Below are 18,600 nucleotides of genomic sequence, written 5' to 3'. Positions count from 1 at the left end.
TACGTGACCTGTGGTGAGATGTAACACTGTTTAAAGAAGAAAAGTTGCTTTATGCTTTTTTTTAATGTTGTAAAACTTTGGAAAGAATCTAAATTTGTCGAAACAATGACCCCTTACAACTTTATACATATTTTTGTCTTGAGTTCAATTTAACTGAAATATAACAGCATAGAAGATAATGTTACTTAAGATTATACTTTGTCAACTAAAAGATAACTTGCAACGCTATCTAAGACCTATATGCTTCTTACATGACTCGATAAATGGAAAATTGACATTTTTCTCAAACTAAATTTTATAATAGAGCAACATCCTATTACACGGATGCGGCTCTACATGAATTTTTCATAAGGTTCTTCTATAAAGGGTGAAGTATTGTACAGGGAGAGCACTCAGCCAGATGGGTCTGCATTTGTGTACCACTGAGAACACAATGTAAATGTCTGCTTGTCTTTAAGAGTGTCTTCGAATGGCTTGGGACACCGATCAAAACTATCTTGACAACGATTAAATGCAAACAACATACATGATACACTTAACTTTCTTTGCAAATCCCAATGAACATTGAGTAAATCATGCAGGAGAATTCCAAATACTATTTGTGCTGTGCACCATTTAGCACAAAATCACAATAAGCTTAAACATTTGCTACAGTATTTTGCTTCAGGGACGTTGAATCAACATTAGGATCATATGAAAACAGCATTAACGCTCAACTAATTCCAACTTGGTGCTTTAAAAACCATTTACCATAATTTCCTGTTCAGCCAAGTTGTTCAGCCTAGTTCTATTTTTTTTTTTTGTTATTTTCCACTATTTAATTGATAAATATTTAATCGGTCAAATCCTAAATAATTATCTCACAAATAGGCTTCTTATGCTGTTTATTGGAAGCAAACTGATCAACACACTGTACTCAAGCAGATGTACCTGGCCTGGGACAGAATATGCATTGGGTCCGGGAAGTTTCAAGTTAAGCCTCTAATGTAAAAAGGCTGGAAATCTCGAGAAGTATTACCAAAAACTATTGTCTGTGCATTTCACCACACATATCACTAGATTTAGGCATTTTATGACTTTGACTGATAAAGGGGCATGGTCTACCAGTAGAGCTGGAATATTGGTATATAGAGCCCTCTAGTCCTCTAAAGCATTTTTCATGGAAAACATTTACCGTATTTTCCGGACTATAAGGCGCACATAAAAACCTGGGATTTCCTTGGAAAGTCCGGTGCGCCCTATTTATGGAGGAGGGCAGCGGACCCTACTTACATAGGTCCACGCTACCAGAGACAGCAGATCTCCAGCGGGAACTGCAGACCACGCGGCACGGACAACAGGCGCCATAGCGTGAACCAACTTCTGCCTCGTCGGTCTGCAGTTCCCGCTGGAGATCTGCTGTCTCCGGTAGCGGGGACCTATGTAAGTAGGGTCCGCTGCCCTCCTCCACCTGAACCGACCCCCTTCCCCGGAGACCGCTCACCTCTTGCCGGGTCGGTCTCCGCTCCGTTTTCCTGCCACGCCCCCGGACCTCCGCCACGCCCTCCGCCACGCCCCCGGACCCTGCGCCTTATAGTCCGGTGCGCCTTATATATGGAATTATTCCATATATAAGGCACTGACTACTAATGCGCCTTATAGTCCGGTGCGCCTAATAGCCCGGAAAATACGGTATATTGTCTAGACAATTTTTTTTACAAATGTTTTCCCTTGCATGTCCTCACTTCCTAGACTGGGATAAATGACAGAAGTATTTCACAAGATTTACGTTCAGATTCGATTCAGTGCATGAAAAATGCCAGACTTGTAGCAAATCTACACATCAAGTAATAGATTTGCTGATTTTTATGTACCCAAATGCAAAAAAGTGTTGAGTGATTATGTTTAATAGCAATTCACACTCCAGGAAAATAGTCTCAAAAGGAACCTGTCACCACATTTTCACATATACAGCCAGTGAGAGGTTCCCATAGAACCCTGTTAACTAACTGACAACATTCTTGTAGCTAAAATATGTTTCCATTACATGAACATAAATCCACTTTATATTATATACTCTGGCATCAGAGGAGGCTTATTCTGCTTGGCAAGTCCCTCCTATCTACTCCTCCGCATGTCCAATGCCTCTTCTCCGCATGTCATGTGACCAGAGTGAAATCATCACAGGTCATTTAGCCTGCTGACATTAGCAAACTGTACAGCATATATGTATCTGATCACCTGATATCATAGCAGCCTCCATGGACTTCTAATCCTTCCAATCCTCCATGGTTTTTTACTTCTCCCCATCCTCCATGGAAGCATGCTATGATTTCATGTGATCAGATGCATACATGGGTTACATGTTGCAGATGTAACAGGGCCTTTGATGATGTCATCCTGGTCATATGACTTTAAGTGCCTAGTGATGTAACAGAGCTCTCCATGCAGCAAAATATCATAGCCTCTCAATCAGAAACAAGGAGGCAGGGCAATGCAAGTATAATTTAATATGCAGGACTCACTTCAGGTGAGTTTTGTAACATTGCAGCCACGGAAAGTAACCATTTAGGGGTAACGTCAATGCTTCTTAATCATAGTTTTTAATGAAGCCTTTATTGTGGGTGCGTTAATTTGCATAACAGGTTCTCTTTAAAGGGTCTGTCCACTTTTATCAATTATTTGACAGCAAATAATTTATATTGTTAATGTAATGAGAAAGTTAAACAATTTTCCAATATACCTTCTGTATCAGATCCCTGCTGTTTTCTAGATCTCTGCTTGCTGTCCTACTATAGAAAGATTTATTGTTTACTTCATGTAGATAAACATCAGTCCTTACTCATGAGATGTCACATCACACAGGTGTAATAACGAGCCGTGCACCTGTGTGACATCACATGACCAGGGACCAGTTTATATCAACAGGAAATAAACAATTAAGCTTCCTGTTGGATGAGCACAAGCAGAGATCTAAAAAACCATTAGGAACTGATACATAAAGTAGATGTGAAAATTGTGTGGCATTTCCTTACACAAACAATATCAATGATGTGCTCAAGATGGACTCTTTAATTTATTCTATGCACATGTATACCTCTTAAGAAAATAGGACATATAAATGACTTAGAGGTACTGGAGACACTGACATACATACAGATGTTTGACATTACATATTTCATAAAAAGGAAATTCTCACCTGTCCACAAGCCAGGCCCATGCCCCTTTCTCCCATTCCGTGAGGACAAGAGAGATTTAGCTCTAGAGCGTCTGCACCAGAAGCCTGTAAAGTAATAAGGAACACCGGTAACGTTAGATGTGTTATATAATTATGACGGACATTTTCATATTCAAGTCAAGGTCAAGGATGAGGGCATCTGTATTAACAATATGTAGGTATCCAAAATCACATATTGTTATTACAGATGTAGTCATCAGAGTTACTGAACATTAATTGTAGGTCATTTTTTGGAAACACATGGTTTTTTTGGAAACACCTATTATTTTGACCTTGTCTTCAGAAAATTCGGAATTCATTGATAATTGGATGCTACCAGTTGGGGGTGTACAATACAATAGGTATCGGCTATGGCAGAAAGTGTTAGGAATTGTTGCCTTGGCAAGCAGAATGGTATTACCCAGTTTTCGCTTCATTCACAATTCGGGTTCCAGAGAAAATAATTCTATGATTGTTTTATAAGTATGTCAAGTTTTATATACAGTTGTGGGAAGCCACTTAGCCAGTCACTTGATCGAGATTTGTACTCATTTACATTTGTGTAAAACTGCTCTGTAGAATCTAGAACTAAAGCACACTAAAGAAGAACGGCTTTAAATCCCATACAAATGTGTCTCAGATGTATAGCCATCTATAAAGGTATGTTCACATTTGTTATATCATTACAATAGCAGGCATTTATGTAACATATAAAAGCTTTCAATTCCATTTTGTTAAATTTTGATGTAACACAGTAGACTATACAATTCTGCACGAAATTTTGCAAGAAAATTTATAGTAAACAAAAGACTATAATTTTTTAACATACCCTATATCCTAATGGATTGTCACCTAAAGGACGTCTACCACCAGGATGAAGGATTGTAAACCAAGCACACTTACATATTAGTGATTCCCCCTTTACATATAAGTAGCTAAAAAAAGAGAAGATCCTTGATTCTGGTGGTAGATGTCCTTTAACCAAACGCAAGCTTAGTTCAAGGAAATCTACCCCCAGGATGAAGGATCGTAAACCAAGCACACTGACATGCAGGTGTGTGCCCCCTCTGGCAGGATCTGCTTTTCTTTAAGTATCTTATGTCCTGGTTATTACCAAAAAAGGCATTTAAATTATGCAAATGAGCCTGAGGGGCTCTAGTCTCCATTAACATCTATGAATCCTGGAGCCCATCAGACTCATTGCATAATTTTTAAAGTTTTTTTTCTTAATAACAAGGGTATAAGAAACTTGAAGAAGAGCAGATCCTGCCAGAGGGGGCACACATCGGCATGTAAGTGTGCTTGGTTTACGATCCTTCATCCTGGTGGTAGATTTCCTTTAACTTAGCTTGCGTTTGGTTAAAGGACATCTACCACCAGAATCAAGGATTGTAAACCAAGCACACTTACATGCTGGTGTGTGCCCTCTTTGGCAGGATCTTCTCTCAAATTCATATAAAGAGAATTTATTTTAAATAAAAAAGTACCACACAACCAATACAAGAGGGCATTCCAGATAACATCCAGCCTGTACATTCATCTAGATCATGATTATTGTAAAAGAAAAAGGTATTAGTAAAAAGGTGCAGAAACAGCTAAACACTGCCATGCCGGTAGATGTTTATGTACTTTGGTGAACTATACGATTGATATCCTTCACTTGGCAAATCCTTGGTGCTTATATCTAAAAAGGTGCAGACTAATGCTCCATAATTTTTTGCCCCACAACCTCGACAATCCCCCTGCCATAGAGATAGAGAGCCTCTATCCACTAGGCTATGGGCTTAGTGACTCATGAGCCACTAACGCTCCATAATATCTAAAAGGTTTCTTCAATGTATACAATGTAACATACAGAAGGGAGCTGGCTAAGTCAGTCCATCATTGGTGGGTAGTGTGAGTGTGGCAGGGATACCCCAACGCCCCCTTCTAGATGGCTTACTCCGGGCGTGAATGAACAATACTTGTCATGTATATTTCTAGTTCCCATGACCTACCTTCTATCCTTCCAGTATGCATTTCATTTATTTAGTTACTAATATAATTCCCCTTGAATACAGTATTTTTCGGACTATAAGGCGCACCGGATTATGAGGCGCACCAGAGTATAAGGCGCACCATCAATAAATGCCTGCTAAAACATCTAGGTTCATATATAAGGATTATAAGATGCACCTGATTACAAGGATTAATGACCAGCAGGTGGCAGACCTGTGCACAGTTCAAGGCAGCTGTTGTCTGTAAGTACGGTTCATAGATAAGGCACACTGGACTATAAGGCGCACCTTTGATTTCTGAGAAAATCAAAAGATTTTTTTTGTGTGCCTTATAGTCCGAAAAATACGGCACATAAAATACTTTGTCTATTTTGTATTGGTGCCACATTCACTATATGATTTACATACATAATGCTCTGTATTTATTTTTTTCTCCGATTTCTAAAATTACTTTGTGATGATTATAAATTACCTAGTAACGGATAGAAGCCTTAAAAGAAAAACATGTCACACAGCTGATACCGTATGCAGAATGTAAGCCCGACCCCATGGAACGAGGATTAGTACCACATGGCGGGAGGATTACCCCACACTGTGCTTTTGTCTTTCACATAATACAAACCTCACTGGAGCAAATAACTACATGAAGGTTACAGTCTGTATAAGCACTCAGTGCACATAGTACGGGGAAGCATTTACAGGGGCTTCTATGTAAATGTGATGGTAGTTTACATGCCACTTGTTATATCAGGGGGTCCGCTAATTCTACAGAACATCAGATCATGAAACATATCACGTTCTTATAAATTATACTAATCCGGATGAGTGTGGCATTATACTATGATATCTGATGTGTTATGACTAAAGGGATTCATGGGAGTGATGTCACAAGGGAAACTTCTGCAAAAAACTACAGTATTTTGTAACACGCTTAGAGGTGCTGCAAAATGTTCTCATACATTGTAACATGCTATCACAATATATATCCTATCATTTCAATTATTGTTATGATTAGTATTTATTATTTTAATTATGATTGTTATTATTTAAAATAATGCACTTTCAACAATATTTGACTCGGGAATGAAAAGTTTTTTAACATTAAAAACAATTAAAAAAATATTTTAAAGGTTTTATTATTCTGAGGAGTGTTTGTGAAGTTCCATTTTACCACCTATGATATGGGTAAATAACACCAAATATAAAGGGAACCGGTCGCCTCAGCAATGGCTCAACAACCCCATATAGTACCTTATTCTGTATGTTAATATGTTCCCAAATGCTGCAGGTGGACCCTGACATGAGGACGCTGACTTACAGATGACCCCTTGTTACAGACGAACCTCTCTGCCCACTGTGACTTCTGGTGAAGCGCTCCTCTGCCCACTGTGACTTCTGGTGAAGCTCTCTGGATGTTTCATTAGTCCTAGGCTACAGTGATCAGCTGTAAGGTGTCTGTAATGAAGCTTTATTGTTGATTCTTGTTCAAAGAACAGCAGACATTTTTGAAAAGCCAATTGTAACAGGGATAATATAAATGTTTAGAAACCAAAAAACTCCCACTACAGGGTAAATATTAAATTACTTATCAATATTGCTCACAGTGAGAAGGACCACCAAAGCTGAATATATCCCTACAAAACCTCCTTAAAAGAACACACATATAAATTAAATCCACAAAATCGTATCTTTATTACAAAATTTATATTTATAATTCATCAAAGTAAATGGTTAAAAAAACCCATTAAAAACAAACATATAAAAACAACACAAAACGTATTCAGGCTGTGTGGAAAATACTAGGATGGCCAGTTGCAATCAATACATTTTAAATAATAGGCGATGGTGAAACTCATCAAATGCCTCAGACACCATAGACCAAGTCACACTATATCAACATATAGACACCAATCTTTGAAAGTGTAGGTCTACAAGCATCAAATGAAAAACACCTTGAGGCAATGTCAGGATCAGTGGATCCTGTGGACCACCGTGGGAGATGGAACTAGCCGACACCTGGGACCGGAATCCAAGTGGCACCTGGTTTTCACCAGAGCCCGCCGCAAAGCGGGTTGGACTTGCTGCGGCAGGATACAACCAGGTCATTCCACAGGTGCGACTAGCCTGCAGTGGCAGCCGAGGTCGAGGTACCTTAGCAGAAGACAGTCTCGTAGTCAGGTCCAGGCTTGGGGTCAGGGCAGGCGGCAGAGATGCGAGGTCAAGTCCAAATCCGGGGTCAGCAATGGGAGGTCCAGGCAGGTGGGAACGGGAACACAGGCACACGGAACACAGCAACACAGAGGAACTCGGGTAACACGGCTACACAGGACTCAGGAGCGGAGACACACAGGAACGCAGGAATACACAGGAACGCAGGAATACACAGGAACGCAGGAATACACAGGAACGCAGGAATAATCATCAGGAAGCTTTCTCTTAGGCTGTGAGGCACAAAGATCCAGCAGGAAAAGGCAGGATTCTTAAAGGTGAGGTGTTAAGCCAGTGCACCAATTAGCGGTGCGCTGGCCCTTTAAATTTTTGGCAGGAGCCGCGTGCGCGCCCTAGGAGGCGGGGACGCGCGCGCACGGCAGTTCGGGGAAGAGCAGGAGCCTGGAGAGGTGAGTGAGGAGACCGGGCTGCAGCGGGGGCACACGGAGGAGCATAGATACACCCGCGATCCGACACAGGGATCGCGGGAGCAACCGTGACAGGCAATACATCAATACCCACCAGACACCATAATAACCTGCTAGTACCACACGCCCCAATGCGCGTTTCACACCCTGTTTTGTCATTTATAATATAAATGTTTGACTGGAGCTATAATTATAAAATATACCTGTTCCAACCTACATACAGGTTCAACTTAAGCTCAAATCTAAAGAATCTATTTTGTACGTGACTTGGGGACTGCCTGTACATTTCACATTATTTTCTTCCAAAATTCACTTTTGTTCCTTCTCCCTCAACCATAAAATAATGCCACTGCTGATCTGTGCCAAGCATGCTCAAAAAGAAGAGAGGACCACTGGTACTGAGGGAGAGCTTGGCTGCATGGTTGACTTCCCCCGACTCCTTAGGAAAATATATACCGTATTTCTCGGACCATAAGGCGCACAAAAAATCCTTTGATTTTCTCAGAAATCAAAGGTGTGCCTTATAATCCAGTGCGCCTTATATACAAACCTTACTTACAGACAACAGCTGCCTTGCACTGTGCACAGGTCTGCCACCTGCTGGTCATTCATCCTTATAATCAGGTGCGCCTTATACTCCAGTGCACCTTATATATGAACCTAGACATTTTAGCAGGCATTAATTGATGGTACGCCTTATACTCCGGTGCGCCTTAAAGTCCAAAAAATACTGTACGCATCAGAATAGCAACAATTGTAAACTATTAACATAGAATTAGAGTGCCATTGGTGAGGTAGCAGGTTCCCATTAAATAATGGTCTTCAGTATCTGCAGAATTCCTAATTCCAAGAGCTTATAGTGGAACAGAAAAAGAAAATAATGGGGTTGTCCTGTTTCAGTAAGTAATTGATATTGTTTGTGTAAAGAAAAGTTATAAATTTTTTCCAATATAGTTTCTATATTAATTCCTCATTGTTTTCTAGATCTCTGCTTGCTGTCATTCAACAGGAAGCTTCATTGTGTACTTCCTGTGGAACAAAAGGTCCATTGTCATGTGATGTCACACAAGTGCATGGCTTGTTATAACAAACAGCTTGAACCATGCAACAACTAGCCATGCACCTGTGTGACATCACATGAACAGGAATAGATTTATTGGAAGTAAACAGGAAGTAAACAGATAAGATTTCTACAGAAAGACTGTAAGCAGAAATCATGAAAACATGAGAAAATGATGAAGAAAGTATACTGGCAGACTGCTGAAAGTAGACAACCCCTTTAAACCCCAGAAACAAAACCTCTGGTGCTTTGACAATTTAGCCTCTTACGTCACAGAGCTGCTGACACAGTATAAAAAGGGCTCATGAGCCCTTATCATACAGAGGTGGGGTTTTCTGCTTATTGCAGCAAACACCCACTGCTAATACCCGCGAATGGTGCTAGTATTACCCCTTTGATTGCGACTGATAGCATTTAAAAGACGACGGTATGCCATCTTTGTTGAGATGGTTGCTCCCTGTGAAATCATCGGGGAGAGGCGATCGATTGCCATGACAGCCTTGGGTCTTTGTAAGACCCGTGGTTGTATGACTATTGCAGATTCGTTGTAATGTGCCTTTGGTACATTGTAATGAATCCTTTGGAAAAAATGCCACATACTGCAATACAGTAATATTGCAGTATATGGTAGGAACAATCAGACCATTTAGGGTCTCAAAAATAGTAAAAAAAAAAAATTGTAAAAAACCCCTAAAAATTCAAATCACCCTTTCCCTAGAACAGATATAAAATGAAATAAACAGTAAAATATCCCAAACATATTTGGTATAGCTGCGTCCCAAAATGCCCGATCTATCAAAGTATAATAATGGTTATTGCTGGCTGTCAACCCCATAACGGAAAATAGCCCCCAATTGTCAGAAACGCCACTTTTACAGCATTTTACATCATCATAAAAAATCAATGAATATCAATGGTATCAATGAAAACGTAACCTCATCTCTCAAAATTACATTTTACACAGTTCCGTACAACAGTATGAAAAAGTTATCACTGTCAGTTGATGGTCAAACAATTTTTGTTGAGCACATTTTTAAAATTTTTGAAAATGTATTAAAACACAATAAAAACTTTGTATTTGCCTGTGTATCAAACAAAAAGGACTTATAATATTCCCCCTGTAAGGGGTTTCTGTTCAGCCTGTTCGATTCTGAGCTACTTTCTTGTGTTCTCATTGAATAAAACTTAGTTGAAGCCAAAACACAATAAAACCTATATAAATTTGGTATCACCTTGATTGTACAGAACCAAAGAATAAAGCAGAGGTGTTATTTGGAGCGCACAGTGAAAGTAGTAAAAACGGAGCCTACAAGAAAGTGACACAAATGCGTTTTTCACCAGTTTCACTATATTTGGAATGTTTTTCCAGCTTCCAAGTACATGGCATGGAATAATAAATAACATCACTGAGAATTTAAATTTGTTATGCAAAAAATAAGCCCTCACACAGCTCTGTACATGGAAAAATTAAAAAGTCATAGATGTTTGAATGGGGGGGAGCAAAAAATTTGCAAAAAAACGCTACATCCTTAACGGTTAAATGACAGTTTGTTTTTATTACCAGACTGCAATATTTAGAATAATATTTGGAACAATGTATCATCTTTATATAAGGTTTTTTTTTTATTTATTAGTTTTTAATGATTGATAATAATTCCCATGAAATATTTTGTTTAGACTTTTATTGTGATGTCATCAGGGGTATAGTATGCAGTCCACAGTACATCACATGATACAAGATGGCCCCATCTGCTAATAATTCTGAAATGACTCTGTGTGATATAGCTTGGGTGGCTTGGGTGATGTGTCGCATTATTCACAGAGGGAGCGCCCTTATGTCAGCACAATACTGAGAAAAGGCTGTAAATGAGGTTTACGTTTAATATATGTAATTCATTTTGTAAGTGGCCTAAACTACTACTTAATGCCCTTGCTCTGCTTTCAGCTCTTGACCCCTGCCTAGCCTGGCACTTTACATAGAGAATTATTGTTTAATCAATAATGCACAATTGACCACTTTGGTGCAGGACAGGTTTGTTCTAAATTGACTTGGCGTGCACCAGAGGTCTACCATTAGGGGTAAATTGACACTTAGGATAGAAACTATAAACCAATATATACAGTCACGTCCATAGTGGAGATCTCCCAGTAACCCATTTCACCCATTAAATGAAATATTGAAGGCACAAAAGTGGATTTTAAATATGACCATGTTTTAAACACGCTGTAATACAGTCCATTGAATTGTAAATTTCCCGCACACCTCCCCCCACCCCATACCCATGCCTCCTTTTCAAATTGGCAGCCATTAAAGATGAAAAGAACACTAAGCATTGCAGCCGTATAAAAGGAGAACAGGCAACATAATACAGCCATTCATCATAGTCCGCTTAAAGTGGCAAAGCTCTTGTCAAGCTCCGATTTTACAAAAGATTTCATGGTCAATTAGGTAAATACAGGTATAAAATGGACCTCGTCCTGAAGATCAGGCAGCCAATTACTGATTATGTTTAATTTCATTCCCCTAAATCCCCAAAGTGTTTTTTCTTCCCCTTGGTAGGTTTACAATGTAAGGAGCACATAGCAAATAGGCAATATATAGTCAGATGCATTAAAACACTTTGTGGAGCAAAACCAATTAGTGGTCCATTATACTTATGTGCACATAGAAAGAACGCAGCCATTAATAGTATTCTAATGCAGTAGGGAAAGTGCAGGGGATTAGGACGCTGGAGCACTGGGGGGATTTTTACTTTTTATAGGGGATGTAGGTGGCAGTTCCATTATATAATGATTTATTTTATATGCCCACATCAAAATGCAAAACAATATGTAAATGTCTAAAGATCGCAATGAAATATCTGCACACAGTCCAAATATACACAAACTTCCACATCTCCATAGTTATAGACCCCAAAACATCCCTGTACTTGTCAACTTTTAAAGGTCATCATCATCTACCATCAGTTTTTCTAGTTCTATTAACCAAGTCCTGTGGAAGTGCTCTTCTATGGGCTTCTATTACCAGGGGTTTAACTAGGAGAGGCAGGGCCCCATAGCAGACTTCTGAATGGGGCCCCTATCCCCTCAGAATAAATACATATTAGTATACTCACACATTTATACATGCACACACATTCATGTACACACATACACACATTTATACACTCATGTACACGCATACACACATTTATAAACTCATGTACACACATACACACATTTATACACTCATGTACACCCATTTATACACTCATGTACACACATTTATACACTCATGTACACACATACACACATTTATACACTCATGTACACACATTTATGCACTCATGTACACACATACACACATGTATACACTCATGTACACACATTTATACACTCATGTACACACTCATGTACACACATACACACATTTATACACTGAAGCGCATACATTCATGCACTGATATATACATTTATACACTTCTACAGATCTGTCCCAGTAGCTGCCAACCACATGGGGGAAGTACATGGCAGGAAGAAAAGATGACAGATCCCTAGTCCTGTCATTCTGCTGCCCCCCCTCTCTCTCCTGATATTTCTTATCTGAGCTGCCGATTCATGCTGTGTACTATGGAAGATGTGCAGTGTGTCAGGTCGAATGCCGGGGCTCTTTGAAATTGCAGGCCCAATTGCGCTTGCTATGGCTGCAACCCAGGGCCACATCTGCCATGAGGCGGGATGAAAATTTCACCTCAGGCGGCAGATTCGGAGCCCTGAGACAGGCGGCAAAACAGCTGTGGGTGATTTGGGCACTCGCCCGAATCACCCACTAGCACTACCGACCTGCCGCTGCCACGATTCATATTCTCACTGTAGCGCTGCTGTATGGGTCTGGAGGACGCAGGCAGCGTGACATCATCAAACGCTGCCTGCTTCCTCCAGAGCCATAGAGCAGCCCTGCCCGGCAGAAGGAGTGAGGGACAGACTGGCCCTATGTTCTGTTTGGGGAAGGCTTCTCCTTGTTGGCTGAAGGGTCTGGCGGGATGGCTGTGCGGAGGCTTCTCTGACCGGTGGAGCAGCAGTCAGCTGGAGTGTGATCGCTTTGCTGCTGCTCCATCACAGCCTCCGACAGCCAGAAAGGATCCTCTGCTGAGCTGAGCTCTGCTCCTGCTGCAGAAGCTCAGATTATCAAGCTCCGCCCACCAGCTCGGAGCTTCTGAAGATCAGCAGCAGCTATGTGTGCTGCTGTCTGCTGTGCATGTTGCTGTGTTAATCTACAGGTATGCTACATGTATATGCTGTATGTATGCTGTTGCCTGCTGTGTGTGATGCTGTGTGTATGCTACATGTATATGCTGTGTATGATGCTGTGTGAATGCTGCTGCCTGCTGTGGATGATGCTGTGTGTGATGCTGCATGTATATGCTGTGTATGTATAATGATGTGTGTATGCTGCTGCCTGCTGTGTGTATGCTGCATGTATATTCAATGTGTGTATGATGCTGTGCATATGCTGCATGTATATTCAGTGTGTGTGATGCTGTGTATGTATGGTGCGGCACTGCCAGTGCTAGTTGCTTGTCTTCTAGAGCTACAGGCTCCCCTCCCCTTCCTGCTCTCCTAGGGTTGCTGTGTTGTCGGCAGTGAAAGGAGGGGATGAGAGCGAAGCAGAGATGGTGCAGGAAGAAGAACATGGCTGTCTAGCCCCACTAATGGCTCTCCTGACCTCTTCTCCATACTCCAGGTGCTCAGCTTTTTCCCACAAAATGCACTCCCAGGGGATTTCCTTCATTTTCTCTCACCCCACACCTCCCTTAGGGCTTATTCACATGGCCGTCTGCGGGGACGTACTTGCAGCCGCAAATTTGCAGCCGCAAGTATGTCCCCATAGATGGCAATAGTGGCGCAGATATGGTGCCACACATGTGTGGCACCGATCCGGGCCGCACACCGCAAAAAAATAGAGCATGCTCTATCTATCGGCATGTGTGCGGCTGTGCGCCGCTATTCTCTATGGAGGGAGGAGGGGTCACCTCCTCCTCCTCTCCAGCACACGGCGGTATGCCCGCACCACGTGTGAATGCACCCTTAGCTGCTATTTTCCCTCCTCCTCCTGCTTATTTATTTTGGTCAGGATTTGACTCCCTCAGTTACTCTTTAGCCCCCTCCATCTACCACCTGCTGATGTACCAGCAAGATCCTCTGAAGAAGAATTGTAAGTCATGATTCATTATAGGAGTAGTGGTGTATTTCATATATGGCTGATGTATGTGTACATGAGAAATGTGTATTAATGTAGTAAGTTGTATATATGTGTACAGTATGTATGTATATGTAGTAAGTTGTATATATATATATGTACAGATAGAATGTGTTGCGTATTTATGTGCTCTTAGTGTAAATACTATTTAATTTATGGGGTACAATTATCACTGCTTCTATGCCAGTTTCTGGGGTAGAAGAAATGAAATAATTACAATTTTTGCAGCAGTAAGCAATCAGAACCCATTGTCTTGTATTGTTACATTGCAAGACACCGGGTTCTGTTTACCGATCACATGCGTTTTCATAGAAATGTATACATGATCTGGTTAAGGCCCGCCCCTGTACACTACCGCTGAGTTTGTAAACACAGCGCTAGTGTTAAGTTGCGTATGTAAATTCAGTGGGCTGAATATAGAAGGAGATCAGGGCTAGGATTTTTTTTTGGGGGGGGGGGGGCAGCATTTCAGTTTTCGCCTCAGGCAGCAAAAAATCTAGAATCGGCCCTGCTGCAACCACTGTAGTTATACCCCTGTCTTTTATCATAATCTAAATGTCACAATTTTGGGACAAAAATTTTAAAAGCAATCCAGCTCATGTCTACTGTTAAATTGTTAACTTGTTAAATGCATTTTATCCATAAGACTTTGCATATATGAAGTACAGCAATTTATGAATGAACTCATCACAAGTATGACTTTGTCAGTAATGTATAGACAATATAAACCATCAACAATAATTCTGGGAATTCTTCATTGACCTTTAGATTCATTATAAAAATTTTCACCAAATTATAAGTATATGACACTGTATACATTACAGTATATACAGTGGGTATGGAAAGTTTTCAGACCCCTTTACATTTTTCACTCTTTCTTTAATTACTGCTAGAGATGAGCGAGCACTAAAATGCTCGAGTACTCGTTACTCGAGACGAACTTTTCCCGATGCTCGAGTGCTCGTATCGAATAACGAACCCCATTGAAGTCAAGGGGAGACTCGAGCATTTTTCAAGGGGACCAAGGCTCTGCAATAAAATGTGTCATTTTATTGAGAAATAAGGAAGCCAGTTCTGTTTGTTTGTTTTTTTTATTCAATGGAATATTCGTGGAACTACAAAAAGGAGAATGATCCGTGTTAAACATCTGCAATGTGTTCTTCACACATATTGTTCTTCACATACTATTGTGAAGAACACCGTTCTGCTTTCGTGTCTTCTGATAAGTTAGCAGATGTACGGAAACATCTGCAATGTGTTCTTCAGTGAAGAACACATTGCAGATGTTCCCATACATCTGCTAACTTATTAGAAGACACGAGTGCAGAACGGTGTCAGTGTTCTTCACTGTGTTTTCTTAAGTAAAAGCTCGATCTCGAGCAGGAGAAATTCTCGTCCGAGCAACGAGCCGTTTCGAGTACGCTAATACGGGAACGAGCATCCAGCTTGGACGAATAAACTCGCTCATCTCTAATTACAGCCAATTGGTAAGATCAAAAAGGTTCTTTTTTTGCTCATTAATGTACACTCTGAACCTCATCTTAACAGAAAAATACAGAAATGTAGATGGTTTTGCTAATTTTTTTAACTGAAATCTCACATGGTGATAGGTAATAAGCCCCTTTGCTCAGTGTTGAGTAGAAGCAGCTTTGAGCTAATATAGCCAGGAGTCTTCTTGGGAATGATGTAACAAGTTTTTTACACCTGGATTTGGCAATCCTCTGTCTCTTCCTTGCAGATTCTCTCCAGTTCCCTCAGGTTTCATGGTGAACATTAGTGGAAGCCATTTTCAAGTCTCTTGAGATATGCTCTATTGCAGTGGTGGCGAACCTATGGCACGGGTGCCAGAGGCGGCACTCAGAGCCCTTTCTGTGGGCACCCGGGCCATCACCCCAGCACACCTCAACAGAACTCAAAGAATTTTCCTGCAGTTGCAAGCCACTTAATAGGTGCTGTTTTCAGACTTATTTTGATACTTGCTTTTCTACTTTGAACTGCAGAAATAGGGAGAATCAGTAGACAGAGGATTCTCTGTGTACAAAGTGATGCAAATTTTCCATCTTTCTACTGTGTTGCTGTCCTCAGGAGGCTAATCTGATTGAAAGTTGAAGAACAGGGAGCAATAACTTATTGCTTTAATTATTGGTTGGCACCTCGCGATAAATAAGGGGGGATTGGGTTGCAGTTTGGGCACTCGGCCGCTAAAAGGTTCGCCATCACTGCTCTATTGGGTTTAGGTCAGGGCTGTGGCTGGGCCAGTCAGGAATGGTCACAGAGATGTTCTGAAGCCTCTGCTTTGTTATTTTAGCTGTGTGCTTAGGGTCATTGTCTCCCATCACCCTACAACTTCTCTGGAGTTCAGCCACAGTGATCTTGGGGTTCTTCTTTACCTCTCTCACCAAGGCTCTTCTTCCACAATTGCTTAGTTTGGCTGGATGGCCAGGTCAAGTACCAATTGTGGTCGTCCCAAACTTATTGCATTTAAGGATTATGGAGGCCACTGTGCTCTTATGAACCTTGAGTACTCCAAAAATTCTTTTTTAACCTTGGCCAGATCTGTGTCTTGCCAAAATTCTGTGTCTGAGCTCATTGGGCAGTTCCATAGACCTTATGATTCTCATGTTCTCTGACATGCACTGTGAGCTCTTATATAAACAGGTGTGTGCCTTCTTTAAACACAGGTGAACTCTAATGAAGGAGTAGAACCATCTTAAGGAGGATCAGAAGAAAATGGACAGCATGTCAGTCAAATATGAGTGTGACAGCAGAGGGGATGAATACTTATGACCATGTGAGATTTCAGTTTTTCTTGTTTAATAAATTAGCACAAATATCTACTTTTTTCTGTCAAGATGAGGTTCAGAGTGTACATTAACAAGCAAAAAAAAAAACTTTTTGATCTTACCAATTAGCTCCAATGAAACAAAAAATGAAAAATGTCAAGGGGTCTGAATATTTTCCGTACCCACTGTAAAATAGTAAATATCTTTATACCGGACACTTACCTCTGCCATTTGAGACAGTTCTATCCAGTCTTCCTTATTATAACTGCACATGATACTTGCAATGACGACCTGAAATTAAAAATAAACCAAATTACTTATTTGCATATACTTGGCTTTAATTGAAAACACATTTTTGACCACTTTTTATTCCATAAATTTTAGCTATCATTAAAATATATATGACCAATGCAAAAACAAGTACAGGCAGTCCCCGGGTTACATACAAGATAGGGTCTGTAGGTTTGTTCTTAAGTTGAATTTGTATGTAAGTCGGAACTGTATATTTTATCATTGTAGCTCCAGCCCGAACTTTTTTGGGTCTCTGTGACAATTGGATTTTAAAAATGTTGGGTTGTCATAAGAATCAGGATTAACACTAAAGCTTCATTACAGACACCTCTGATAACTGTTACAGCTGTTCATTGTAGCCTAGGACTAAAGCACAATAAATTACCAATATCCAGAGGTCCGTTTGTAACTAGGGGTCGTATGTAAGTCGAGTGTTCTTAAGTAGGGGACCGCCTGTAACAAACAAGCAAGTCTATAAGAGATTGAGATGGACAGTATCACATAGCCATGGGAGCAGTCGTCCCCTTTCTCCAAAACTAAAGCTCACTAATTCTATCCTGCATCGGTTGTAAAGAGTTAGTTTTTGGGGCAGGTGGGTAAGTTGCTGTATTGTATCGGTGCTTCTGTTCTGTAACTTACCTACTGCATATCTTTTGTACCATTCATCCAGACATTGGTCAAAAATTACAAAATCCTTCTAGTCAAAATGGAATATTCTTTTACATTATTAGTGAAAAAAAAAGTATTTAACAATATTTCTGTGCTGTTATACACATCAAACAAGCATGCCGATATACTCACTTCATATAGGGAATCACAGGCTTTTAAAACCTTTTAATGCGAAGGCCTAGAGCAACCAATCCGTTTTTTGATCTTCCCTTTGGAGTACGTGTGTCAAACAATCAATAAACCATCAAAGACAGACTTTCACATGCAACAACCAAAATAGAAGATTGAAGAAGGTTTGTTCTTGATAAATAGAACAAAATCAAAATTTATTTAAGAAGATATTGCCTCTCTATGCATCCTCTGCGACTGTGTCAGGAACTATGTAGCTGTAGTGTAAGAAAAGTACAAGTCTCCAGATTATTCCCCTACGTGACAACACGTCATATCTTGTATTCATAGGTCGGATAAGCTTCTCGTTGGGAAGGTATGCTTGGTTGAGAGGAATAGCCACCATGCGTTGGTGATATCTGGTTAGTTTAAAGGGAACGTTTTGTGAAGAACAGGCACCAAAAACCTTGCTACCCTACGGCACAAACCCCCACACTGTGCCTTTGATGCAAAATGGAGCACCAGCATCCCGGATTAAAACCGCCTTCTCCCATTGGTAAAATCCTTCTCCAAACATGTCCCGTTTTTGTATAAATTGTCCTAGTCCACTGCTGTTTGGCC

At 40.5% G+C, this 18,600-nt stretch overlaps 1 protein-coding gene across 2 annotated transcripts in view; it reads right to left on the bottom strand.

The window, feature by feature from the left end:
• The window catches only part of DPYD (dihydropyrimidine dehydrogenase), a 654,802-nt gene that overhangs the window by 170,601 nt on the left and 465,601 nt on the right, over window positions 1-18,600 (bottom strand). For both annotated transcript variants that reach the window (XM_072127199.1, XM_072127200.1), the window contains 2 exons: window positions 17,134-17,202; window positions 3,179-3,262 (listed from right to left, as the gene is read on the bottom strand). In XM_072127199.1, the coding sequence (XP_071983300.1) occupies window positions 3,179-3,262; window positions 17,134-17,202 (153 nt within the window). The remainder of the gene's footprint in view (window positions 1-3,178; window positions 3,263-17,133; window positions 17,203-18,600) is intronic.

Source organism: Engystomops pustulosus, chromosome 10, assembly GCF_040894005.1.
Source record: "Engystomops pustulosus chromosome 10, aEngPut4.maternal, whole genome shotgun sequence".
NCBI classification, from domain to species: Eukaryota; Metazoa; Chordata; class Amphibia; order Anura; family Leptodactylidae; genus Engystomops; species Engystomops pustulosus.
Note: the sequence above shows the minus strand (reverse complement) of the source record. Positions and strands in the feature narration are given on the sequence as shown.